Source organism: Trichosporon asahii (assembly GCF_000293215.1).
Source record: "Trichosporon asahii var. asahii CBS 2479 unplaced genomic scaffold scaffold00002, whole genome shotgun sequence".
Taxonomy (NCBI): domain Eukaryota; kingdom Fungi; phylum Basidiomycota; class Tremellomycetes; order Trichosporonales; family Trichosporonaceae; genus Trichosporon; species Trichosporon asahii.
In genome coordinates this window covers 864,810-888,887 of record NW_014040922.1, presented here as the reverse complement: position 1 = coordinate 888,887, position 24,078 = coordinate 864,810, and the positions used below count along the sequence as shown (strand labels likewise).

Here is a 24,078-nt window from a genome sequence, read left to right as displayed (position 1 = left end):
TGGTGGAAGGGATGCGAAAGACAAAGTCAACATTGGCCTGGCGACGCGACGGATTTCTCATTGCAGACTGACGCGTCAAACCCTAATTTCGCGGAATCAGCCCTGAGCGCGTCGGGCGACCGCCATCTGGGTCGCACTGTTCTGCACAGAAGGCCGCTGCTGCCGTAGCTACATGCATGTCTTAAGACTGGGTACGCCTGGGCTCAAGGCAAACTCGTGCAGGTAATGCAATGCACTAAGAACCTTCTCACGGCTCCTAAAGGCGCTGTCGAAGCCTGAGAGTAAAGGCTTTCAGCCAGCCGTTCGTGGGACTGACCACGTGAATAATCACGTCGAACGGAAGCTGACGCAGAGCTCTGAGACGTTGAAGCCTCGTCCGTCAGCTGCAAAGTCTGCCTCAAGTGGGGCTCGGAGCGAGATTCGAACCCTTCCACGCAACGCCTCGCAGCAGTGGGTGCGAAGGCCGAGTGAGACACCGGAGTTCCGCCGTCCATATCTCGTCCAATACTGAGAGTTTCCGAAATTTTCTTCGCTCTCCGGGTAGCCCTGCGCTCGCACCGTCGTCCAGACCCTTTCAAACGCCTCGTTATATCAGTCGGTAGATAGTGTGACTCTTACGCAGCAACGCGCAAGCAGCAGCCGATTGATCACACAGTCATGGGTTCGAGCCCCATACGAGGCTCTTTTTGCGGCCCCCCGCCGGGATTCGAACACTGCTACCCCTCCAACCACCATTGAGCGTAACGCAATCAAGGGGACAAGGAAAGGTGCGAGTGTGAAGAGGGGCAGATCTTCCAATCGCCATATCTCGATGATTATTGGGAAATTTTGGAAGATTTTCAGTGCTACGCGTAGCCCGAGCACCGCTGCTCCCTGCGTGGCCATTCAATCACGTGGCCTCGTTATATCAGTCGGTAGATAGTGTGACTCTTACGCTCAGAGCCGATTGATCACACAGTCATGGGTTCGAGCCCCATACGAGGCTTCTTTTTCGACGAGAGGGGCTGCTGTGAGGCCCTGCTGTGTGCAGAAGTTGCGAGGGAGCAGGTAGCGGGGCCAAAGGCAGCCTATGGGAGGTTAGTGTAGCCGATGGTCAATGCGGGCAGTGAGTCTGGTCGTGAGTATGTACAACAGGATTGCATGTGATACGTGATGGCATGGATGGGGGCCAGCGGCGGCTGCAGGAGCTACTTGAGCTCACTTCTTGCTCTTGCCCTTCTTAGTGGAGGCTTTGGGCTCCTTGGGAGGGGGAAGCAGGTTGTGGATCTCGCTCTCCGTCAGATACTCCAGAAGCATGGGACGGCAGTCCTCAATCCTCTCCCAGGTGTTGATGCTCAGGAGGTGAAGATTGTCGTACTTGTCAGGATCCTCGTCGTCATCGGGGAGGTCGGACTCCTCGCTCTTGTTGGCGCAGTACTTCCAGAGTTCCTCCTCGAGGCTGTCGATGTAGTGGGCGTCCCTGGGACGGTAAGCCCCCATGTTGACGACAATGTGCTTGCGGCGGCAGTGCTCCTTGGCGAAAGACTTGAACCACCACAGGAAGCCGAACCCAGCATGGCGATTGGTTGTATTGTTGGCGAAGACGACGATCTCGCGGCGCGTCAGGTCGTCGGGGCGTGGCTCGCCGCCCTTACCCTTCTTGATCGCCTTGATGCGGGACTCGAAGCCGGTATCATCCTTCTCGGGAGGGAAGATGACGTTCTTCACCGCGGCGTTCCAGCCCTTGTTGTCCAGCTCCTCGCTGATGTCCCACATGACGACGCGGTTTTCGGTGTGGGGATAAATGACGTTCTTGAACGCTTTCGCGTCAGGCGGCGCCTTCGTGGCATCGAAGTCGACGAAGACGACGCTCTTCGGCTTCAAGCTCAGCAAAGGGCAGGGCTTATCATCGCCATGCCACTTGTGCAGTTTCTCAATGGAATCGTTCCAATGGAAGCGGACGACGTCGGGTGAGTGGGAAAATTCAAGCTTCTCGCAGTGCTTGAGGTCGTGGTCGAAAATGTCAAGCATCTTGACGTGGCGCAGGTGCTCAGGGCTGATCTTGCCTCGCTTGCTGGTGCGCTTAGGCTGGAAGTACAGGTGTCGATAGAGAAGAGGAAGGGCAGCCTTGCTGAAGTCGCGGTTGACGGTCAGGGTGGAGAAGAGTGTCTCTTGCGGCACATCCTCAAGCACCTTCGTGATGATCTCGAGCGGAAGCCTGGGTGTCTGTTTTCAGCTGCTGGTCCATACCGGGAAGCTAACCATTCTAGTAAGACAGCAGTTGGAATGCAAAGACGTTAAGAAGTTCGAAAGAACAAGTGTTTACCTTGCTGTCCATGATCTGCAGGTGACTGTATCGATGGAACCAAATACCGAGGGGCGCATGGTCTCTCGGTGTTCCTGCGCCCCTCAGTTATTTCCAGTGCACGCTTCGAAGATTGCTGTTGGCATAGAGTCGCAGCAAGGAATCATCTTTAGGCATGTCTGAACGAGAGCCACTGGCCATGCATGCAACGACGACGTTTCGCACTCTGATATACGACATACTCCGCCTTCCCCAATTCTGGTAATAGGTGCCACAGGTGGGCACGTGATGCGCGTCCACGTGGCCGGCCTCCACCCCACGCTGCGTGTCAGTCGCGGTCGAGTGTTCCATGACGGCCGGTGACAACGTCGAGCGGCCGAGCATCAACATTATCCACTCCAGACACAAAATGGTTCGACTCGGGCGTGCTCTGGTGCTTGCCGCCGCATGTCTCCCTCTCGCTTCGGCGCTCGGGATCAAGGGCCCGAAGGTGCTCGTCCAGGGCGGAAAGGACGAGCAGTTCTCGTAAGTCTGGTCGAGCGCCGGCTTGCTGGCGAAGCAGCTGTGGTTCGCTTACCGAGCTAACCCTCAGAGCAAAGGACGCCTCGAAGCCTCTGTTTGACACGCTCGAGATCGGTCCCGCGGACACGTTCAAGCTCACGTTCGGCGTCACGGGCGGCCCGGCACTGCAGGCTTCTGCCTGGTACACCGGCTCTGAGCAGGTCCCGGTCGTGCAGTCCCTCAGCGTGAAGAGCGAGGGCAAGAAGGCAACTCTGACCATCCGTGGCTCCGAGCCGCCCGTCCACGGGGAGAACGAGCTCACGATCCTGCTCTCGAACGGCGTCGAGGAGAAGCCCATCAGCTGGAAGGTTGGCAAGATCATCCTCGCCTCCGCGTCCAAGAAGGAGATCAACTCCCTCCTCTCCTTCGAACCGCTGCCCGAGATTGCGCACACGTTCCAGCGCGAGGCGAAGATCGTCATGTTCCCGTTCGCCATCGCAGGTGTCGCCGCCGTGCTTGCGCCGTGGGCGCTGCTCCTCGGTCTGGTGAGTAGCTCGACTGAACGGCTACCTGAATAGACAAGCTGTTCACTGTTCAAGCTTCCATTCCTTGGGAGCTAAAGCTGACTAACAGATCGGCAACCTCTCCTCATCGCTCAGCAAGCGCACGCCGCCCCCGAGCGTGTACGTCTTCCTCGCGTGTCTCGTCGGCCTCGAGGCGCTCATCATCGGCTACTGGGTCAGCTGGAAGCTGTACCAGTTCCTCCCGCCGTTCCTTATCCTCTCCGGCATCACGGCCTACGTCTGCGCCGTCGCCATGCGCCAATCGCGCGCGCAGCGCATCCAGACCGGCGGCAAGTAAGCCGTCTCTCTCTCACTCATAAAACCCACCTTATCCTGCCTCGACAGCTGTAGACTGAGACCGGATGCAAAATAGCTAGATTTAGAGACCCCCCCCCCAGGACCGTAATTGCGGCAATGGGCGAGTCTGAGAGAAGTCAGTCATCAGAAAATATGGAAATACCGCATCAAGAGTTCTTGTACATGTCTAGCATCCCTACAAAGCCAGCGAGCCGGCGGGTTCTAAGCGGCCTGTCCCTTCTTTTCAGAAGTCGACAGATCCCCAACGTCTTCTTCCATCTTCCTTCGCGCTGACGGCGGCACTGGCCGCGCTGACGTACAAAAGCTTGTGAATTTGCGTTTGCGTTTGCGGCGCAGCGACGCGTGCGGTCGCGCGTTTTCATACGGGGGTAGTATTGCAGTGGTATTACAGAAGAACTCCAAGCCTGTTTGTGTATTTGTGCATCAGTAAAGGAGGACACAACGTTTTTGGGGGTTTGATTGCGGAGCAGTGCAGTTGTTGGCTGTGATGAAGTGGGTTGGTCATGACGAAGGCAGTGAATGTGATGTGGTTGCGGGATGGGATGAGGAGAGGGGAACGGGTGGATCACTTGAAAGTGGACGCAACGAGACCGACGAACACGGCCGCGAGCGTCGCGGCCGCACCGATGCCGACGAGCTGGGGGGTCTCCAGGCCCCACATGCCCGTCGGCTCGGACTGCTTACCGCTCCGCTTCCGTCGGCGAGTGCCCGTTGCCGCCTTGGTCGCCTTGCCAGACGGCGTCTCCGCCTTCTTCACCAGCCAGCTCTTACTGCTCGCACTCAGTACTAACCCTGTCGACTTGAGGCTGGTCTGTCAGCTTCAAGAACACATCTCGGCAGCTCAGTTTACTCACCCCTGGATGTAGAACTGGTCAATGGCACGCTCAATGTCGTCCTCCTTGCCGGCCGGGACACCGTCGAGCTTGAACGTAACTGCGAGTTAGCTAACTTCGGAGAGCCATTCAGCTTACCGTTGGTCGAGTCCGAGCCCTGCTTCAGCGTGATCGTCATGGTGCCGTAGTGGTCGGCAGGCCATCCGGGCGACTTGGTGTTCCAGCTCTCAACAAGCTTGGTAGGGGGGTCGACCTCCTTGACCTTGCCGCTGACGGCGCCGCCGAAGAGCTCGAAGTCGGCACCAGGGGTTGGGGCCATCTTAGCCTGGCTCCTGGACCACATGGGGATGCGCGAGGGGTCGGTGAGGAGAGACCAGACGTCGTCGGCGGAGGCGCGGAGGTCGACGCTAGCCTCAATCGTGGCGGTGGACGTGACCTTCTCCGACTTCTTGGCCGCCGGCGCCTTCTCGCGAACCTCTCCCGGCGGGGCGGGGGAGTAGCTCTGCATGCTGCGGGCTGCCGGCGTCGCGGCGCCAGAGGGGGGAGCGGAACCCGTCAGCGAGTCGACAAACATGCCGTGCGACTGGAGCAGCTCGGGCCGGAACGTGTTGAGCTTCTCCTCCAGGACGGGTGGGAACGCCTTCCTCAAGTACGGCAGGAGCGTCTCACCGTCAGAGCTGTCCGCGCTGAACTGGAACTGGTAGTCCTCCAGACCGTCGACCTGCTCGTGGCTGAACTCCGGGCACGAGACCTTGCCCGTCACCTCCTCGCCCGATGACGTCGTGCCCTTCCACTTGGCGTCGAACTGCAGGTCGTAGATCGTCAGGAGCCTGTTGGTCAGCTAAACAAATAGGAACCGACGGCTGCACCACGACCAGTCGGTAGTCAGAAGCCGTTGAAGGTGACTCACTTGCCCTTACGCTGGCCCAGGTCACAGTCGCCCGAGACATTGGTGACCTCGGTGATCTCCGCGCTCTGCTTGCCGTCCGAGACCTTGAGGCCGGGGAGCTTCTCCTTGACCCATTCGTTCGCCCAAGGACCGCAGTTCTTGTTCTGCCAATGTCAGCTCGTGCAAAACCCACCGGCGAGCTTGTCTCGAAACTAATGAGCCGGGTGTTGACATGTCAGAATCGCGGCGCCTCCGCCGGTCTTCCTCGGAGAAGGCCATGTTCGAAATATTCGAATCGGTGACTCTCCGCGGCTCAGGAGAGCACGCCTCGATCAATGGATACTCACGCGCCAGTGGTAGGACTGCTGGAACTCGGTAAGAGGCTTGGGGTTGCTCATGTTGCTCGACGTGCTCGACGGTGGTGTAAGACGTTGGGAAGCAAGCAATGCCGAGATAACGAGTGCGCAGGGCTTGCGATGATGATTTCTGGAATTCTCCAGAGCTCCAGAGAGCTGTCATGTCCGGTGTCCGCACCGAGCCTATCACGTGATCTTGCGGCTACGTCAGGCCATGTGCCCCTCGCATGGCCCTCCTCAGTCAGCAGAGGCACGGTGGCACTATCGACGTTTCGGGTCGAAGTGCAATTGACATGCATGCAACTTCGTGCTGCTGGCAGTTAGTACGAGTGAGATCGTGGCCGATAGGCAGCAACGGCTCTCTCACATCGACCGGAACGGAGCTTGCTTGATCGTCTGCTCGGTAGCTGTTGTCGTTGTGGAGCTGGAGCAAACAGGATCGATGTGCAGCGCGTTTGGTGATCTGAGACTGCTCTGCGCAGTGCGTGTGATGCGCGCGCGATCGTTTCAACTCATCTCGAGTGCACACCGGACCTCACTTTCCGTCCTCAGACATCCTTTGGAGCGGAGGTGACTCCGCTCTAAGGCGGCCCGTCATGTGAGGTGCGGCGGGGTGACAATAGTGCAGCATGCAGTGGCGTGCGGCTGGCCAGGTGCGCCCAATACGGATTGTGGCGTTTCCGCATGTGTGTAGCCCTAGACCAGCTGCTCGGGTCCAGAGCCCCGCCAGTGACTAACGTGACTGCGATGGCGACAAACACACAACGCCTGCACACAACCACACGCACACAGTGCATGCATCATTCATTGCGCAAATGCGCCGAGGGCGCCCCGTCTCAATGCATCGAGCACGATGATCGAATGCGTCCTACCCATGGATGCGCAGACACGGGGACGCATGCATGCGATTGAGACTGATTTAGCCACGCTGCGCCGGCACTTATAGTTTGAAGCAGAGTGAACCGTGTGAGTTGAGATGAGTGAGGGTGTCATGTAAGCTTGTGGAGTGACGTCGATGCACCTCGCATGTTTGTTGACACCTTCTGCGCCGTGGCCACCACAGATCACACAAATTAGGTTGGCAGCGCTTCAGCCCACCGACCGATGTGGACCGCCGGAAACGACTCATCTCACCAAGCTCCGAGCAATGCTCCGATGAAGAAGGCCTTGCATGCTGGTGTCATCTTCTTCCTCGAGTTAAGGCTGATAATAATCGGCAGAAGTCGGACATTCGTCCTCATAGCCGATAATAAGCGAATAGACTGGCTCCGATGAAGTGTCGTCTCGATGTGCACAGACACTTACTCCTGGGTCCAGCCAAGACTGTCAAGGCTGTCGGTAGAGTCGCCACCCACCGAATGGTTCGAAGCGCTAGAAAGCCGGCAGTTAGGCGGCCCACGGCCCAGCTACGTGCCTGCGTCATGCGTCACACGGCTTCGAAACGCGAAACAACAAGAGCCCAGGTCGCCAGTGTCGTGCGGTGGTCGCCTTGACCCGCGTTACAAGATTAGGCCGACTATTCCCCACCGCGATTTTTTGTTGCAGTCGGCGGACGGGTGCATTGCATGGACCGATCTCATGAAAGAGCTAGTCAAACAATAGGCCGAACTGGTTCTAACAATCTACGCGATGATGTAACGCTCATTGTGAGCACCCCCGAGTGAGCCGTAGCCTTAGATTAGTAAACCGAGGGTGTGCACATGCTGAAAACAGACGGCAAGACGGTACTCCCGTTTCTAGATGCAGTTGTTGGCAGTGCTGAGATCGGATCCCTGCGGGGCTGCGGCGGGGCTTCACAGGCGGCCATGGCCCAGACTGCTGTGAAACGCGTCGATGCAGTCAAGGCTGAGGCGCTGAGGCTGGAGACTGACAGGAACGAGGGTCCATGCAGAAGCGGATGGTTCAGTCCGGCGTCCGGCTGGCGCAGTTGGCGTTGGCGAGGCTGGCGGCGGGGGTGAGTGGGTGGCTGTGGGTGTGGGGCCTGTACGCCAGTGCTGCGGGCCTGCAACAGAGAGTGATAGCGGTGAGACAGCATGACAGAGCATTGGGAGGATCGGTGGGATCGGTGGGAGCGTGTCCGTGTGAGCGCTGGCGATGCGCACGCCCGCGCACATCTGGCACGCCAGACGGGCCACACCGTCCGCGCCCAGGGCGCAGGGCGCAGAGGGCGTTCGACTCGGCGCGGCCCAGACCATCGCGGCCAGGCCATGCAAGAGTCCACGCTCCACGCCCGAGCGCCCCCCATTGCTGGTGCCGCAGAGCCCCTCCAAGCTGCCCAAGCCGAGAAGCATCAGCACCCAGAGACGCATCAGACCGGGCATTCTCATCCTCCGACCCTCCGCGCGCGTCTTGGTCTCCCAACGCGCGTCAGTCCACCACACGGCGTGGACACCCGTGGTCCTGGCGTCTGACGCCTGTCAGCCCGCGTACACCGCGATGCTGCCCGCTAGCGGCAGCGGCCACGACCGGGCGGCCCATACCACACCCTCGGCCCAGGATATGCCGGTCCACTGCAAAAGTATATCATCCCTCGCATATCTCATTGTCCCTGGCCAACAATATCAACGCGTCGCCACTACCGCTGCTCCCCCATCAGCTTGCAGTCAACAACACACCCCGCGACAACAACAACAACAACTCTGTCACCCCCTTCGCGATAAGACTATAGGCAAGAGACGTCCCAACTGGTCCATAAATAACGGCGTCTGCCTCGCCATCTCCCCCGTGACCTTCGCTTGAGATCTCCTCGCCCTAGCCGCATACACTATCGCGCACACGATCACGCACTCCTCTACTGGGCCACCTTTCCCTTCGCCAAGCCCATCACTCTCGCCCTCTCGCATCTAAGCAGCGAGCACGCCGCCTCCTTATACGGCTCGCCAGCGCATCACCCTCAAGGCGACACCCATCTCTGTGCTCCTTTCTTACTCGTCTTCCCCAAAGAAATGAGCACACCGATCCTGTCCCCCACCTCGACCGTGGTGTCCTCTTCCTCGCCTCGGTCGATCACCTCCCCAAGACAACAAGCACGTACATGCTGCCCTACGCCTCAGCTGTTTGCCACTTCGGCTCGACCTTCGACTTCGACGACCCCGATCCAAGCGGTTGTCTCATCTCCGGGTGTCATCACTGTCAATGACTTGGTGTCGGCACTCGCTTCCTCCAGCATTAACAACCACCCCGTCTCGGCCCAGGATGCGAAATTGGCCGGTCCTTCTCGCTGCCAGTCGCCCATGACTCCTAGCGAGAGTATCCCCAAGATCCATCGCCCGCCCAGCATGACCGGCCCTCCTTCTCCGCCCGACTCTGAGACCGATAAGCAAGGCCGCCCGGCTGTTGCCGCCCTCCCCCCGCTGATCAAGCCCCGCCGCAGGCTGAACCGCGCAACCCACAGACGCCTCAGCCTGAACCACCAGCGTCAGAGGTCCCTTCCGCCTCCACCGCCTCCACCTCCCACGGCGGTCGCCGTCACGGTGACGCCACCCCACACGCCGAAGCTCAAGACGTCTGACATGCCCGAGGCACCCGTCAGTGACGCGGAGGTTGTCGAGGTGCGCACCAAGAAGGTTACGGGCAAGATCGCGAAGGCACGCCGTGTGGTTGCTCCCCGGCTTCCGACATTGGCCTATGCCATGCCCGGACGTAACGGTAAGACCTGGCAGGAGTCCATCGTGAGTTTCAACGTGCACATAGTGGCGAACGTGAGTCCTAACAAGAGCAGTGCTGCATCGAACCGTTGGGTGCCTGCATGGGCGAACAAGCTCCGGGCTCTAGCTTCTGCGCTGAGGTGAGTTCACACCACGAGGTACTATCATGCAGTGCATGTTTGCTGACTTGCGCAGCACACCTGCACTGGCGTCAACGAAGACAAGACCGGATGCACGAACCCGGTGTACCACCCGCGGATGAGCCGCTATTGCGCCCTGGGCTGTGAGTTTGATCGCTGTTGCACGCGCACAGCCCGCGAGGGACTTTTGGGTGTCTGAGCCAAAGCTGACAACAATAGACCACCACGAGACCGGACGCACCGACCCGCTCTATGAGGCTGTCATCAAAGGCCAGGAGCGCACTGTCGACCGCACTGCCCAGCGCAATGCCGAGATTGAGTCTGCCCTGGCCTGGTTCGACAAGAAGTTTGGCAAGGTCGTCGACTTCCGAGGCGACGGTCCGGATCCTGTCTGCCCTCCAGTGTCTACGCCGATATCGCAACACCACTCGCGCCTCGACCTCGCCTGGGGTCCGTATTCCACCGGCCAGGACCGCTACTGGCAGGGGGAGTGGAAGGGGCCGTGGTCTCTTTCACCCATCCACTTCCGCCCCACTGACGCATCGCGCACGACCGGAATGCCGATGCGAATGGAGGGCGGCCGCAGTGCGTGATCTAGCGCCCTGCCCTGTTCATTACTGGTCGAGAACAACGAAGACACGAAGGAAGGCGCTTCACAGCATACACGCATTCATCCCATCATCCCATCCATTACAATACATTTAACGCCCTTATAATTATCCAAGAGTTGTATACTTCCCCGACACCATCCCGAATCGCTCTCCTTTCGGACAATTCTGTTGTATCCCAGTTGTAATTGCGCCTAGAGCGTGCCCTCAGTTGTAGCCACGTTATGCACGCTGGCCTGTGAAAAGTACCGGCCGTCAAAGACTACCACCAGCATGCAAAGGGTCGGGTACCATGCCGCCGGTAAGAGGTGTGACTAAGGGACAAATGCTAGTTGCGGCGTCTGCCGACTGGCGTGTTGCCCGACACAACAATCCCATGGGTCCAGTTTGGAATCTGGGGAATGGACATTATCCGACTGCTTAGATGCTTAGGAGGAGGTGCTGACGTCCGCTGACGCAAGGCCGCCGAGAGGTGACCGACAGCGTCAAGCCGACCAGCCGACGACAAGACCGATACATGTCTTCAGAGCACTCAGAGACCGTGACTGATCTTCTGGAACAGGGAGAATGGGGAGATACATGGAGCATGGAGCGACGAGGAATGGGCCGATGCCCGATGCTTGGGGTCGCCGATGACTCGGTATATCATGGGTACGTCGTTGGGGTATGCGGCGCTGCTCCGCGGAGCTTGAGCTCATCGGTCTCATTCCGAGATACATACCGACCAGGCGGTCGCCCGACACAGAGCCGACTGCATCGGGCTATTGCGATCCGCTGTATCGGGACGCGGCATGTCGTTCGGTCAATGGGCATCGCGGCATGTAGAGTGGATCGGTATGTCGCCACCTCGTCATGTCGTTGTTGCATTGTTGCATTTCCATTGCCCGAATGGATCTGCTTCCCAGAATCATGTCTGGACTCCACTATGCTTCGTCGACTGCTTCGTCTTTGTCAGCCCTTTTTCATTCTTCTGACGTGCTTGTTCAGCTTCTCAATGTCTTCTCATGCATCTCTAGCTGCTGGGGCACGGAGAGCGGTGCACGTCATCTGAATTCTCCCGATGGAACGCGACGCCCGGCGAACGCGGAGTTCTGAGGGAGGGCGGTCGCACCGGAGTGTCGTCGGATCGAAGGACGAAGACGAAGCAAAGCATCACAGACGTCATCACGGACTCGGACACAGACAAGGGGCTGTGTGGCTGCAACACACGTTCGTCGTCTCGTTTGACTCGCCTAGTCGTGAACAGGACACTGTAGATGAGTCTCGGCCCCGCACCAGCACGCGCTGCACGCCATGCCGTGCGCCGCCACTGAAGCCGGCGCCGACGCACTGTGCGTCGAGGGACCAGGTCTGTCTGTGCGCTTGCTTTCGGGGTCCCCCGTCATTCGTGCTCATGAGCTCTCTGATCTCTTGTGTAATGGTCTTCCCCGAGAGTATCCATTGCCCGTTCCGTGGTCCAGCAGGCAGACGTGAAGGGATTCCCCCTCTCCAGCGACAGAGAAAGACAATGTCACCGGCACCCGCGTGCGTCACCTCCCAGTCCATCTGGCATAGCCGGCGGTACGAGAACAACAGGACAGCCCACGACATGGAACTGTTAGGCACTTAATTAACGCAATTACGGCGCCGGAGCCGGATAGGGGCACCTCTACTCCAGACTAAGGCGCCCCGCGGGCCCTCATCCACACCTCTTCGCCTCCTCAAGGCGTCGTCACACGCACACACGCCTCTCAGCCCCCATCCAACTGTCGTACCAGCCTCACCGCGCAGACAGACGCCACAGCCACAAAGCCACGGCGACTCTGTGTGATACTCCTCCCCCTTGCCCTGGGCTGGGAGCTCTTTGTCCGAATGTCCGTGGCCCAACCGTCCGACAGTCGGGAGAGGGGCACACGTATCTGCGAAAGTTGGGCGGTGAGGAAATCCACAATGAGGAATATGAGGTTGGGAGTGGTTTGAGCCAGATCTCTGGCGCGCCGGCGGTTTGAGACCAAGAGCAGAGTGGACCGAAGGCCGTGAAGCCTGGTGTGATTGCCAGATCTCTTTGTTCATGTGTTTTGTTTGTCTGTACCCGATGACTGCCTCGTCTCCTACCTGGGTCACATTGCTTTGTCCTTCATTCATTAGTGGGTAGTGTTTTGTTTACCGGACCGCATCAGCAATCTCAGTCGACAGCGTGAGGTCCGGAAAAAGCAAAAGCGCGCTGTAAGATGACCGCCGCCGACAGTAACGGAGCAAGATCGGCCGGGACTTGGCACCTGTCGAGCCGAGTTCTCGGCCCTGCTCACTCGATCCATGTCAGCGGTCAGTCCTCGAGACACTTCGCCGATGATCAGTCTGTCGTCAGTGCGCTGCAAGACCTGCCCTCTCACGAGCACGTCCGGAGCACGTTCACGCACGTTTGTCGCTCGAGCAGGCCCTGCCCAGGGTTGACGTCGCTCACGGACGTTGTCGTCACACAGACACTGCCACAGACACCTGCCACAGGGCTCACACGAGCACCTGAGGACTCGGACCTCAGATGATGGCGAGTCAAGCCCGTGTTCCAGGTCTCAGAAAATCGGGCGGACTCGCACCTCTGGTTGTTGCTGACTGATCCGGCTCGCGTGCTCTCAAGCTCGTCAGCGCTTACTCGTTCTCGGCTCGGGGTGGATCCCGCTCAGCCGCCAGCCTCCAGCCTCGCTCAGGCCAGAGGCGTGTCTTGATATGTCTTGGAAACTTGGTCCAGATCGCAGCATCGTGCGCTGCGACATGCATGGCTATGGCGAGCTAGGGCATGGCATGGAAGTATGCGTACAGCTAGGTTCGGGTTGGGGTTACAATGCCGCCAAAATCTTGATGGCGACGGAATCACGGCGCAAAAGATTGCCCTGGTTTGCGTCTGAGTGTGGGATCGGATCTCGGAAAGCCGGGTTCACGGGTTTCCTAGGCGATACGCGGGCGTCGACGCTCGCTTATCTCTCGCTTCCTCCTCATCGCTCGAGGGTGGACATGAGACTGTCGTGGCAGGGCTGGGCAGTGGAGAGGTGATACAGGACGAGCTTAGTAGCCGCCCCGGTAGCGCTGCCCTCCGCCACGGCCACCACCGCCTCCTCCACGTCCGCCGCGCCCTCCGCCAGAGCGGAGCGGAAACGGTCCGTTGCGGGGCCGGTCGTCGCGCGAGTCACGCCCGTCGCGGCGGTCGCGCATCATGCGGTCGTAGTCGTCTCCCCAGTCCGCGACGTTACCGCCGCCAGCGCCCGAGGCGCGCCACTCTCGCTCCATATCGCGCTCGCGATCATTACCGCGGCCACGGATACGTAATCCGCCGCTTGAGTTCGAGTCCGAGTCCCAATCCCGCATCGGGCGCGGGGACGGCTGCCGGCGCCGCTTCTGCCCGTTATGCAGAGCCTGCTGGAGCAGTCCGCCCTTTCCGTCCCTTCCGCTTGAGCCGGGGAGGCTCATGCGGCCAAACTTGATCGGGCCACCGCGGTTGTCGCGTCGGTCATCACGACGGTCATCACGACCGCGACCACCGCGGTCACGGTCCCATGGCCTCCGGTCCGGGGAGCGTGACCTGTCTCGCCGGCGCGAGAACCAGTCGTCGCTATCCGTACCACTTCGCCGGTCAGCATAGCGGTGCCGCTGCTGCTGCTTCTCCCGTCCCCGACGGCCCGGGTTGGCACCGCCAAACTTGGAGTAAGATGTCTCCTCGGGCAGGTCGTCGAAGCGATGGTGCTTGCCCTGTCTTCGCGGGAAGGACGCGAAAGGACCCCGGTTCGCAATCACTTCGCTGAACGCGCTCTGCAGCACTGGTCGCGCTAAGCTGCCACGGCGCTTTCCGCAGTCGTCGCCGAGGTGTCCGTCCTGGTCGTCAGTTATGGCGTCTGCTTCCTAAACTCACCATGGCACAGTTGTAGCACCACTTGGTCTCCGGATTACCGCCAACAGCCTCCTTCGTCCATCCCTCTGCCGCGTCGCGCTCCTCCAAACTGTGGTCTCGGTCCGAGGGGGTGCGGTACACGTACACGCGCCAGATAAGAGGGCAAGTCTGATGTCAGCTCAATAGTCGTCGCAGTGCAGCTCACGTTCTCCATGTGATCGCGCAAGCCACAGCGGTTGCAGCCTCGTATCCGCGCAGCACGCGAAACTGGATCGGGGCAGTCCTGTTTTCGGTGTCCTCGCTTGCCGCACCCGAAGCACACGATGCCCCAGGGACAGTCTCGCCGGTCATGCTCATCCATGGCTCCACAGGTGGTACACTGGGCGTCAGATGTCGACCAAACCGTGCTATCTCACAATGATGTGCGGGCACTGGGCCTCCTTGTGTCCCGTCTTCTTGCAACGACGGCACACCTGACGCTGGTCTGCGGCCGCGAGGAAGGCAGCCTCGTCCTCGTCCAGCTCATTGAAGTAGCGCGACACAGCCTCACGTCAGCTACGAGACCAGATCTTCAGCTTACCTTGGCATTGCTGTCGTCGACGACGTGCACACCGTCCTGAGGTCCAACAAAGGAGTCCTCGATTGGATCATCCTCCTCATCGCTCTCCATCAGACGGACGTGCTCCGGAAGCAGGAGACCACTCTTATCGCCAGCATGCTCCTCTTCCTTCTCCGCTTCGTCCTTCTCGGCGCGCTCTCCGTCCAGCTTCGCTTCCGTCTCGGGATGCGGCTCGACGTCGATGTCTATCAGGATCGGTTTCTTGTTCCTTCCCTTTCCGATCTGAAGTTCCTTTGCACCGGTCTCGACGACCTCGCCGTCCTCCGCCTCGTCATCGTCATCCTTATGCACAAAGCTAGACAAAAGAGACTTCATGGGCGTGAACGCGGATGGGTGGTACTCGGGAACAGGAGCAGGGTTGGTGTCGATTTCAAAGGAAGGCTCGCGGCTCTTCCCCTTAGCGTCCGGGGTACGCTCCAACGCCTGCTTGCTGGACTCGGCCGGCGCAGCCTTCGCATCGCTCTCCAACTCATTGCAGAGGTCCATGGCCTCACTCCTCGGCGAGCTCTTGCTAAGGTCGATGTAATCGATGTCCGGTGTGCTCTTGCTGAGATCGATGAAGTCAGCCGCCGGGTCGAGAGTCGGCTCTGGTTCCGTGAGAGTGATCTTGGCCTTGCGACGGTTGCGCCTCTTCTTCTCGTCACCGGATGAAGGTGCTGAAGCCGTCTTCTCGCCGACGGAAGAGAGGTCTAGCGACCGTTTCCTGTTCTTGCCTTTCCCACGAGCCATAATGAGTGTCGTGGTCGGAAGTGGTGTGGGAGTGCGAGGAACAAGAGCCGGCGGCTTGGATTGTTTTGGCTTTCGGAGCGCGCGACGTCTCCAGTCTCGAAATCTTGACCCAGTGGCAACTGACCTCCACACAAGCGGGGCCAAACGCAACGTCAAGATACGATACCCATCGCGTGGCTTTGTTCCCGCCCAATTTTCTTGTAATCAATCGCGGCCCGAGTTTTCTAATCTCGTGCGTCAGTGCCCCGCACACAAGCTTAATCATAAGCTAATAACTGATTAGCCCGGCTGAGCCGAACATTTTGACTCGGCCGGGCCGTGGATGGTCTGGAGATTGGGAGAGCCACGAACGTCCAATCGAGTAAAACTCGAGGCAGCGACAGCATCGACTTTCTCGTCGTCGTCAATTAAACCTCCTCGACCGTCTTCCGTCTCCCGGCAGACGACTCAAGGAATAGACTAGACTTAGAAAAGGCTACACCGACACCTAAGTCGCGTGTAACTCCGACTCTAGCTCGTTGACTTTGCTTATCCCGCCCGATCGTTGTTTCGACTCGAGTCAATCTCCGTGTCAACCTCGATCCTGCGAGCAAGTGCAGCTGGACTCGCCACCCTCCAACACCTCTAGATAAAACAACTGGCTTTACCAATCGGCGTCAAGCTTAACTGCAACCATGTCGTTCCAGAAGCACGACCGTGAGTTGGCCCGTCTGTGTCGTAAACTGACAGCCCAGCCTCCAAGCCTATCCACATTCCGACCGCTGAGCACAACGTGCTCAACTTCTGGAACGAGATCGATGCTTTCCACACGTCCCAGAAACTTTCTGAGGGAAGGCCCGAGTACTCTTTCTTCGACGGACCTCCCTTCGCTACCGGTCTGCCTCACTACGGACATCTGCTCGCCGGTACCATCAAGGTAAGAGCCCCATCGCAACCTGCTGACTCACACCCTTTCAGGACATTGTCACCCGTCATGCCCACTCCACTGGCCACCACGTCGAGAGGAGGTTCGGTTGGGACACGCACGGTCTCCCCGTCGAGCACGAGATCGACAAAAAGCTCGGCATCAAGGGCAAGGACGATGTGATGGCGATGGGCATCGACAAGTACAACGCCGCCTGTCGCGAGATTGTCATGCGCTACTCGTCCGAGTGGAAGAGCACCGTCGAGCGCATGGGCCGCTGGATTGACTTTGACACTGGCTACAAGACCCTCGACACCACCTTCATGGAGTCGGTCTGGTGGGTCTTTGGTCAGCTCTGGGAGAAGGGCCAGGTCTACCGTGGCCTCCGTGTCATGCCCTACTCGACCGGCTGCACCACCCCTCTCTCCAACTTTGAGGCTGGTGAGGACTACCGCATGAAGTCTGACCCCACGGTCACCGTCATGTTCCCCCTCGTTGACGACCCCAACACCTCGCTCCTCGCCTGGACGACCACCCCCTACACCCTTCCCTCCAACCTTGCCCTCTGTGTCCACCCCGACTTCACCTACGTCAAGATCCACGACATTGAGCGCAACCACAACTACATTCTCCTCGAGTCGCTCCTCGGCACTGTCTACAAGGAGTACGCCAACGGCAAGAAGCCGGACCCGAAGAAGGAGCCCAAGTTCAAGAAGATTGGCTCGTTCCTCGGAAAGGACATGGTCGGCTGGCGCTACACCCCGATGTTCGACTACTTCACCGAGCAGTACGAGGACCGCGCGTTCCGCGTCGTCTCCGACACCTACGTCACTGACTCGTCTGGTACGGGTATTGTCCACCAGGCGCCCGCGTGGGGTGAGGATGACCACCGTATTGCCGTCGCCAACGGTATCGTCCGCGAGGACGAGATCCCCCCTTGCCCCATTGACGAGGTTGGTCGCTTCACCGACGAGGTTCCCGACTGGAAGGGTGTCTACGTCAAGGACGCCGACACGTCGATCATCAAGACGCTGCAGAGCAAGGGCCGCCTCGTCGCTCGCGGCGACATCATGCACTCGTATCCCTTCTGTTGGCGTTCGGGCACTCCCCTGATCTACCGCGCCATCCCCGCCTGGTTTGTTCGTGTCGCCAAGCTGTCCGACGACCTCGTTGCCAACAACGAGAAGACCCGCTGGGTTCCTCAGCACGTCGGTGATGGCCGTTTCGGTGGCTGGCTCAAGAACGCGCGCGACTGGAACATTTCGCGTAACCGTTACTGGGGTACGCCCATCCCCCTTTGGGCTTCGGACGACATGCAGGAGATTGTGTGCATCAGCTCGATTGAGCAGCTCGAGAAGCTCTCTGGTGTCACTGGCATCAAGGACCTTCACCGCGAGTCTGTCGACGGCATCACCATCCCGTCGCAGCAGGGCAAGGGCACGCTGAAGCGTATCGAGGAGGTGTTTGACTGTTGGTTCGAGTCTGGCTCGATGCCGTACGCGCAGTCGCACTACCCCTTCGAGAACCAGGACAACTTCAAGGCTCGCTACCCTGCCGACTTTGTTTCGGAGGGTATCGACCAGACCCGTGGATGGTTCTACACCCTGCTTGTTCTCGGCACGCACCTGTTCAACACTGCTCCCTGGAAGAACCTGATCGTCACTGGTCTCGTCCTCGCCTCGGACGGCAAGAAGATGTCGAAGAAGCTCAAGAACTACCCTGACCCGATGGAGGTTGTGGAGAAGTACGGAGCGGACAGTGTGCGTCTGTTCCTGATCAACTCGCCCGTCGTGCGCGGTGACAACCTCCGTTTCCGCGAGGAGGGAGTACGTGACGTCCTCTCCAACGTGATTCTCAAGTGGATCAACTCGCTCAACTTCTACCTGAACCAGGTCGAGCTGTTCAACCAGGCGCAGGGCACCAAGTTCATGTACGACCACGATGCGCCCAAGTCGACCAACGTGTTTGACCGCTGGATCCTTGCGCGCTGCCAGACGCTGATCCAGACGGTGCACCACGAGATGGACAACTACCGCCTGTACACTGTGATCCCGCGCCTGCTCGAGCTCATCTCGGACCTGACGAACTGGTACATCCGCTTCAACCGCCGCCGTCTCAAGGGCGAGAACGGCGTCGAGGACACCAAGGCGGCGCTCAACTCGCTCTACGAGGCGCTGTACACGCTGTCCCTGACCATGTCGTCCTTCACGCCCTTCACGTCCGAGATGGTGTACCAGAGCCTGCTGGCGACCACTCCCGCGCCCAAGGACGGCAGCGACGTGCGCTCTGTGCACTTCCTGCTCTTCCCCTCTGCGCGCGAGGAGTACTTTGACCCCGTCATCGAGCGCCAGGTACAGCGCCTGAAGAGCGTGATTGAGCTCGGGCGCGCGATCCGCGACAAGCGCACGCTCAAGGTCAAGATGCCGCTCAAGGAGCTCGTCCTCTTCCACCACGACCAGGAGTACCTTGACGACGTCAAGTCGCTGGAGGGCTACGTCATGGGCGAGCTCAACGTGCACGAGATCGTGTACACGCGCGACGAGGCGGCGATCGGCATCAAGTACAAGGCGAACGCGGACTGGCCCGTGCTGGGCCGCAAGCTGCGCAAGGACCTGGGCAAGGTCAAGAGCCATCTGCCCAAGATGACGAGCGAGGAGTGCAAGGGCTACCTGTCGCAGGGCAAGGTGAGCGTGAACGGCGTCGAGCTCGTCGAGGGCGACCTCGTCGTCACGCGCTATGTCGAGCTGGAGGGCGAGCGTGCCGAGGTGTACGAGACGGCGACGGACGGGGACGCGACGATCCTCATCGACGTGCGCCGCCACGACGCGCTCGAGCACGTCGCGCTCGTGCGTGCCCTCACCTCGCGCGTCAACAAGCTGCGCAAGGCCGCAGGGCTCGTGCCCACTGACCGCGTCGATGTGTTCTACGCCTACGACGAGGGAGAGGAGGACGCACTCGCCCCCGCCATTGCGGGCTCCAAGGACGCCCATGCTGGGTACCATCTACGCCGTGCCCCTCGAGATTGCCCAGATGCCTGCCGACCGCAAGGTCATCCAGACCGAGGTCAGGGCCAAGGACATTGACGACGCGGACCGCGCCGAGCGCTTCGTCCTCACCCTTGCTGAGAGGCCCTAGGCACGAGGCCGAAGGCCGAGTGCTTGGCTCGTCAGGACAGGCACGTAGATCTTTTTTCCGCCCTCTTTTTCCTTAGTAAATCAACAATGCATGTCTCCTTTCCTTTTCGGTCTGCCCCCTCCCCCACGCTGCTTTTCCATCAGTGCAAGTCAACCCCAGAAGCTTGGACTAATGCTTCAATTCATATTGGAAATCTGTTTACAGAGTTGGCAGATGTGGAGAGAAGATTCGAAGATAACGAAGAGGACGAGTTTATTTGGTGGCGTTGCAACGTGTGCGCGCACTCTGGGCGCAAGCACCAGTCTACGAGCAGGAGCGGAAGTCTGGATATTCTTGTTACTCTTGATCTACTATACATGGAATACACCCATACTAATCGACGAGACCGGGAGACCGGGGTCCGCGGGGAAGAGCGTGGCCTGGTTGGTTGGAGTGGAGAGAGCCCGAAAGCTGAACTGATTTATATAGCGTGGCAAAGAAGAAATATGACTTTTGGTTGCGATGAAGTTTGGATTGAAAGTACAGTTTTGTAGTGCTTGTTGGGACGACAGGCGTTGTCGCAACTATGCATGCGCTGGAAGCGGCTGCAGGCCCGGATCAAGGACATCCTATGCCGCGGACCCGGGCTGGGCGTTTTGCTGGAGGAAAAGCTCGTTGGCCTTCGCCTGGCACTCGGCCGGGTCGTGCTTCTCGCAGTCGCGCTCGGCGACCTTGGGCTTGGCCGGGAGCTTGGGCTGCTCGGCCGGGCGCCCGGACATGACCGGCGGCTCGCCGTGCTGATCCCGAGCGTACTGCATGTCCACCAGGTCGCTGTACGTCATGTACCGCTTGCCGTCCTTACAGGTCGCCTTACCCTTGAACTGGTCGCAGAGGTCGTCGATCAGCAGATCCTGCGGCTCCGACACCGTGTTCAGGCCCATCTTGGTCCAGACCTCGGACGGGCGCATGACTCGTCCGTCCTCGCCGACAACGTGCACGATGCGCGACGCACCGCACGACGGCGCAGCCTCGCCCTGCATGTTGTCCGAATGCGGCGACTGCAGGTTGTCTGACGACTCGGCAGTGGACCGCGGCGTCTGCGAGTTTGATAGACTCTGCAGAGGCGAGGGAGACATGTTGAGATAGTTTGTCGGGCTGAATGCCTGGCTGGCGTTGTTAAACGGCACGTTACCAGACTGGATCAGCTGCTCCAGCTGTTTCATGAAGGCGTCGTCCTCCGGTCCAGCCTCAGAAGCATCGTTGGCCGTGCTGCTCAGAGACGAAAGGAAGTCGGACTGGTTGCCCGAGACCAGGTCGGCCCAGGTCTGTGATGTGGAGCTATTCGGAACAGTGTTCATCGTCGACTGGCCAGATCCTCCGCCGAGCATGTCCTGCTCAGCCGAAGATGAGTCCCGGTAGGACGTCGGCTCGAACAGCTTGGCCATCATGTTCGAAGACGAGTCCGCGAACGACGTGAGGCCGGGCTGCGCGCTGAGGAAAGTGTACGGCGACTGAGCCTGCTGCTGGGCGATCTGGGGGTTCTGCTGAGGAGCACCGGCAGTGCCAGCAAGAACAGAGTCGATGCTGCTGCCGTTCGCAATGCCGTTCGGGTACAGGCTGCGGAACAGCGCCTCCACGTCGTCCTTGTTCGTGCCAATCGAAGACGGGGTCGAGAGCTGGTCGTTCGGGCTGCTGCCGACAACGGGGCGCTTGAGCATGTCAAAGCTGCCGTTATTCCGGTTGCCGAAGAGAGTCGGAACGGCGTTGGGGTCAGAAGGACTCGGTCCTTCCATGCTCTCAGACGCAGAGCCAGTCGACGCGCGGTGCACCTGCTGCAAAGGCGGCGAGTTGTTGTCGTGAACACTTCGCAAAGAGTCGTTCGAGACACTTTGCGGTGGAGACGGCGGCTTGCCCATCTGAGACGCCTTGTTGAAGGAGGCGAACTGAGACCAGTCGATAGCGCTGGCCTGCTGCTGGCTCAGAGAGGGCGTAGGCGTCTGCTGTCCGTTGATGGAATGAGCGTTGCCGTTCATTGGCATCGTGAAAGTGAACTGCGCCTCCTTGAGGGCAATGTTCTCCTCTTGAAGACGCTTCACGATACTTCGCAGGTTCTCGTTCTCGACCGACGTTCCGAAAGACTTGGCCTCGAGTTCGGCAACCTTGGCCTCAAGCTGAAAGAGTCAGGGACTGCAGAGATTAAGGCAGAAATACTCACGTCTCGGACCTTGGCCTCTCGTCGCTCTCGGAAAGCCTTCTGGGCTGCTCGGTTCTGTTCCTTACGACGCTGAGCCTTGTTCGACTGCTCAGCCTTACCCGCCTTGTCGGCGGGTTTGGCCTTGCCGTCGCCAGACTTGCGGCGCGCAGCTCGTGTGGCCTTGGGGTCATTAACCTGTTGCCGCTTGTCCTCATGAGCGTTGTCCGACGAGTCTGAGGTCAGAACCTAAACTCTATCTGGCATGTGATCAACCCACCATCTTCCTCATCTGCGTCGTGGTCCGCAATCGTTGTACGTGACGCCTTTCGCTTGTGGTTATTGACTTCATTCAATCCCTGCAGCTCCGCGTCACTATCGTCGGAGGCAACGTGGGAATGATCTTTCAGAGTGGCGTTGTTCATCTTGACTGAATCCGGAGACGAGTCCTCTGGAGTGTCTCGCCCGGGAACAGGAAACAACGCTTGCGGCGCAAAGGTCGCGGGCGTCACTGTCTGCTTCGGCGGGTACTCTCCCATTGCGATGGAATCTAGGAGCGCCGTCGTGTTTGGGGAGAGCATGTTCGGGTCAAAGTAGGGGGGCTGTTGCTGCTGCATGGTGAAAGATGGGGGGCGTGGGGGAGGTGAGAGCAGAGCGATGGAAACGGGGGGCTGATTTTAGCACTGGGGTATGTCGAGTGTCGGCTGGAAGTCGCTCGGATGGATGGCGATGGAGACGCGGCCAGACAGGCTCAACGGACAGGCAACCCACACAGGCGGTTGCACGTTGCGGATGTCGTTGCCAGCGGTGAGGCCGAAGGGCTAGGTGGCAAACGGGCGTCGCTCAAGTGACGTACTTGGCGGCAAGTCAATGGCCCAGGCTCGGGGGGATCGTCTCGGTGCGCAACAGGTACAGATGATCAACAGGAGGAGAGGGAGCGTAAAGCTGTAATGATTGATGGTGAAGAATGAAGAGTGGAAATGGTGCAGGCTGGAATCCAAGGAATTGGCGTAGATACCGTGCACTGCGTGGCGGCAGAGGGACAGAAGACGGAGGAAGGTTGCCTCGACAGCAAGTTCCGATTGCAACTGAATCGCTTCCGACCGAAAGCAGCACTGGGCGAAACGTTTGACAGGCGTTGACGGATGGACGGGGGCGGGCCGGTCGGTTCTAGTCGCACGGAGGGTGGACAAAGTTGCGCACAGAGAATTGTTGCTCGAGGGGATACGAGCGCGACTCGAAAATGAAAGTGGAGGGGAACAGTGGGGGGGAAGGACACTGAAAGCTGACCCAGCAGCGGGGAGTACACGATTCAAGTCGAGCTTGCGGGCGAACGAGACGTGGAAGGGAATGGGAAGGGTGATGTCAAGGTGAGTCGAGCAGGACGAGGAATGCCGGGTTTGCTGTCAAGCTCACGAAGGGGTTGAAAGTGTAAGGCAGAAAGAACGCAACAGAGCGACGCGAGATGGGTCAGTCATCCAAGGCGCTGCAGTGCAAGCAGAGAGGCAGAGGAGGAGGGGATGATAGGCGGCCTGTCACCGAGTCGGCTTGAGTCCCGGCCAGGCATGGGAGCAGAGGAGGGGGAAAGTGTCCGGGCAAGTGTAGATACGGGGCTGGGTGGTACTACGGTGGTGGTCGCGGCTGGCTGATTCAGCAAATCGCCAGGGCCAGGGTCCGCCCAGGAGCATCATTGCATGCAAAGCTTTGGAATCCAGCGCCTTCGTATGAATCTGGATCTCTAATGCCTCTATTCCCGCACCGGCAGACCACCTGGGACCCCCGAGCCCCTGTCACGTGATGATCGTGCTATGCGGCATGCGGTGGCTGCTTGCGATGCTGCTTCTGCGCCAGCAAACGCCATTCCAGGTCTCAAGGTCTCAACCTGGGGGGATAGACACGGAAGCAAACAGAAATGGTTCCGCGCCGGGTTGTCGAGGTGTCGGGGTGTTGTGCGCTGGATTTGGTGAGCCGAAGAGTGGAGGTGAGTGGATTGGATATGGGCCGATTCGCTTGGATGTGCCCTGCCGGTGTCTCTTTTGTCCCCCGTCCTTCCCTGGATCCTCTGCTCAGCTGCCTTTTGAGCCCAGCCAGCCCAGCAGCCACCTTGGCGACAGCCGACGACCATCGCCCAGCGCGCGCCCAGGCCCCGAGTCCTGCAAGTCCCCGGCCAGCCCAGACCAACCACGGCCACCAAGCAGCCGCCCGCCCATCATACGTTTGCCTTTGCCACGGGCCACGGAGCGAGCGACGTTTGCCCTTCTCCAACTGCTTCCATACATTCTCTGCCTTCACTTGCATCCGCTCTCGCCCAAGCGCCAGCCAGCATCTGCCCACCCGTAGCTACCCCAGACAGACCACCGCGTATCGCAATTTCCCCGACTCCCACAATCGTCCCCTGTAGCTCCTCGTACGCCTACACTCCGCACGCCTGTGTCCACAGCCCTTGCTCCTCGTGGTACACACGCCCTTCCTCCTGGGCACCACGCGCTCCTCTCCATTACATCAGTCAACATCCACCCC

At 59.5% G+C, this 24,078-nt stretch overlaps 7 protein-coding genes and 2 non-coding genes across 9 annotated transcripts; 5 read left to right on the top strand and 4 right to left on the bottom strand.

Moving 5' to 3' along the window:
• The first annotated feature begins 580 nt into the window (after positions 1–580).
• On the top strand, positions 581–682 carry A1Q1_t109. The gene has a single exon. It is a non-coding gene; the product is annotated as a tRNA-Lys (tRNA).
• A 214-nt stretch (positions 683–896) lies between these two features.
• Positions 897–985, top strand: A1Q1_t110. The gene has a single exon. It is a non-coding gene; the product is annotated as a tRNA-Lys (tRNA).
• A 212-nt stretch (positions 986–1,197) lies between these two features.
• A1Q1_00285 (uncharacterized protein) lies at positions 1,198–2,364 on the bottom strand (the record flags this gene model as incomplete). The annotated part of the gene is made up of 2 exons (XM_014328983.1): positions 1,198–2,197; positions 2,306–2,364. The coding sequence occupies 2 exons, from the start codon at positions 2,362–2,364 to the stop codon at positions 1,198–1,200; spliced, it is 1,059 nt and encodes a 352-aa protein (XP_014184458.1).
• A 329-nt stretch (positions 2,365–2,693) lies between these two features.
• On the top strand, positions 2,694–3,646 carry A1Q1_00284 (uncharacterized protein; the record flags this gene model as incomplete). The annotated part of the gene is made up of 3 exons (XM_014328982.1): positions 2,694–2,809; positions 2,877–3,330; positions 3,419–3,646. 3 exons carry the CDS (start codon positions 2,694–2,696, stop codon positions 3,644–3,646), a joined length of 798 nt encoding a protein of 265 aa, XP_014184457.1.
• Positions 3,647–4,231: 585 nt separating this feature from the next.
• On the bottom strand, positions 4,232–5,786 carry A1Q1_00283 (uncharacterized protein; the record flags this gene model as incomplete). Its single annotated transcript, XM_014328981.1, has 6 exons — positions 4,232–4,472; positions 4,521–4,588; positions 4,638–4,656; positions 4,712–5,329; positions 5,410–5,552; positions 5,736–5,786. 6 exons carry the CDS (start codon positions 5,784–5,786, stop codon positions 4,232–4,234), a joined length of 1,140 nt encoding a protein of 379 aa, XP_014184456.1.
• A 2,165-nt stretch (positions 5,787–7,951) lies between these two features.
• On the top strand, positions 7,952–10,124 carry A1Q1_00282 (uncharacterized protein; the record flags this gene model as incomplete). Its single annotated transcript, XM_014328980.1, has 6 exons — positions 7,952–8,110; positions 8,166–8,431; positions 8,500–9,415; positions 9,466–9,531; positions 9,587–9,674; positions 9,751–10,124. 6 exons carry the CDS (start codon positions 7,952–7,954, stop codon positions 10,122–10,124), a joined length of 1,869 nt encoding a protein of 622 aa, XP_014184455.1.
• A 3,057-nt stretch (positions 10,125–13,181) lies between these two features.
• A1Q1_00281 (mRNA-nucleus export-related protein) lies at positions 13,182–15,349 on the bottom strand (the record flags this gene model as incomplete). Its single annotated transcript, XM_014328979.1, has 5 exons — positions 13,182–13,985; positions 14,023–14,110; positions 14,207–14,412; positions 14,475–14,522; positions 14,582–15,349. The coding sequence occupies 5 exons, from the start codon at positions 15,347–15,349 to the stop codon at positions 13,182–13,184; spliced, it is 1,914 nt and encodes a 637-aa protein (XP_014184454.1).
• A 674-nt stretch (positions 15,350–16,023) lies between these two features.
• Positions 16,024–19,336, top strand: A1Q1_00280 (isoleucine-tRNA ligase; the record flags this gene model as incomplete). Its single annotated transcript, XM_014328978.1, has 3 exons — positions 16,024–16,045; positions 16,084–16,265; positions 16,307–19,336. 3 exons carry the CDS (start codon positions 16,024–16,026, stop codon positions 19,334–19,336), a joined length of 3,234 nt encoding a protein of 1,077 aa, XP_014184453.1.
• Positions 19,337–19,996: 660 nt separating this feature from the next.
• On the bottom strand, positions 19,997–22,175 carry A1Q1_00279 (uncharacterized protein; the record flags this gene model as incomplete). Its single annotated transcript, XM_014328977.1, has 3 exons — positions 19,997–21,538; positions 21,583–21,794; positions 21,839–22,175. 3 exons carry the CDS (start codon positions 22,173–22,175, stop codon positions 19,997–19,999), a joined length of 2,091 nt encoding a protein of 696 aa, XP_014184452.1.
• Positions 22,176–24,078: the final 1,903 nt, after the last annotated feature.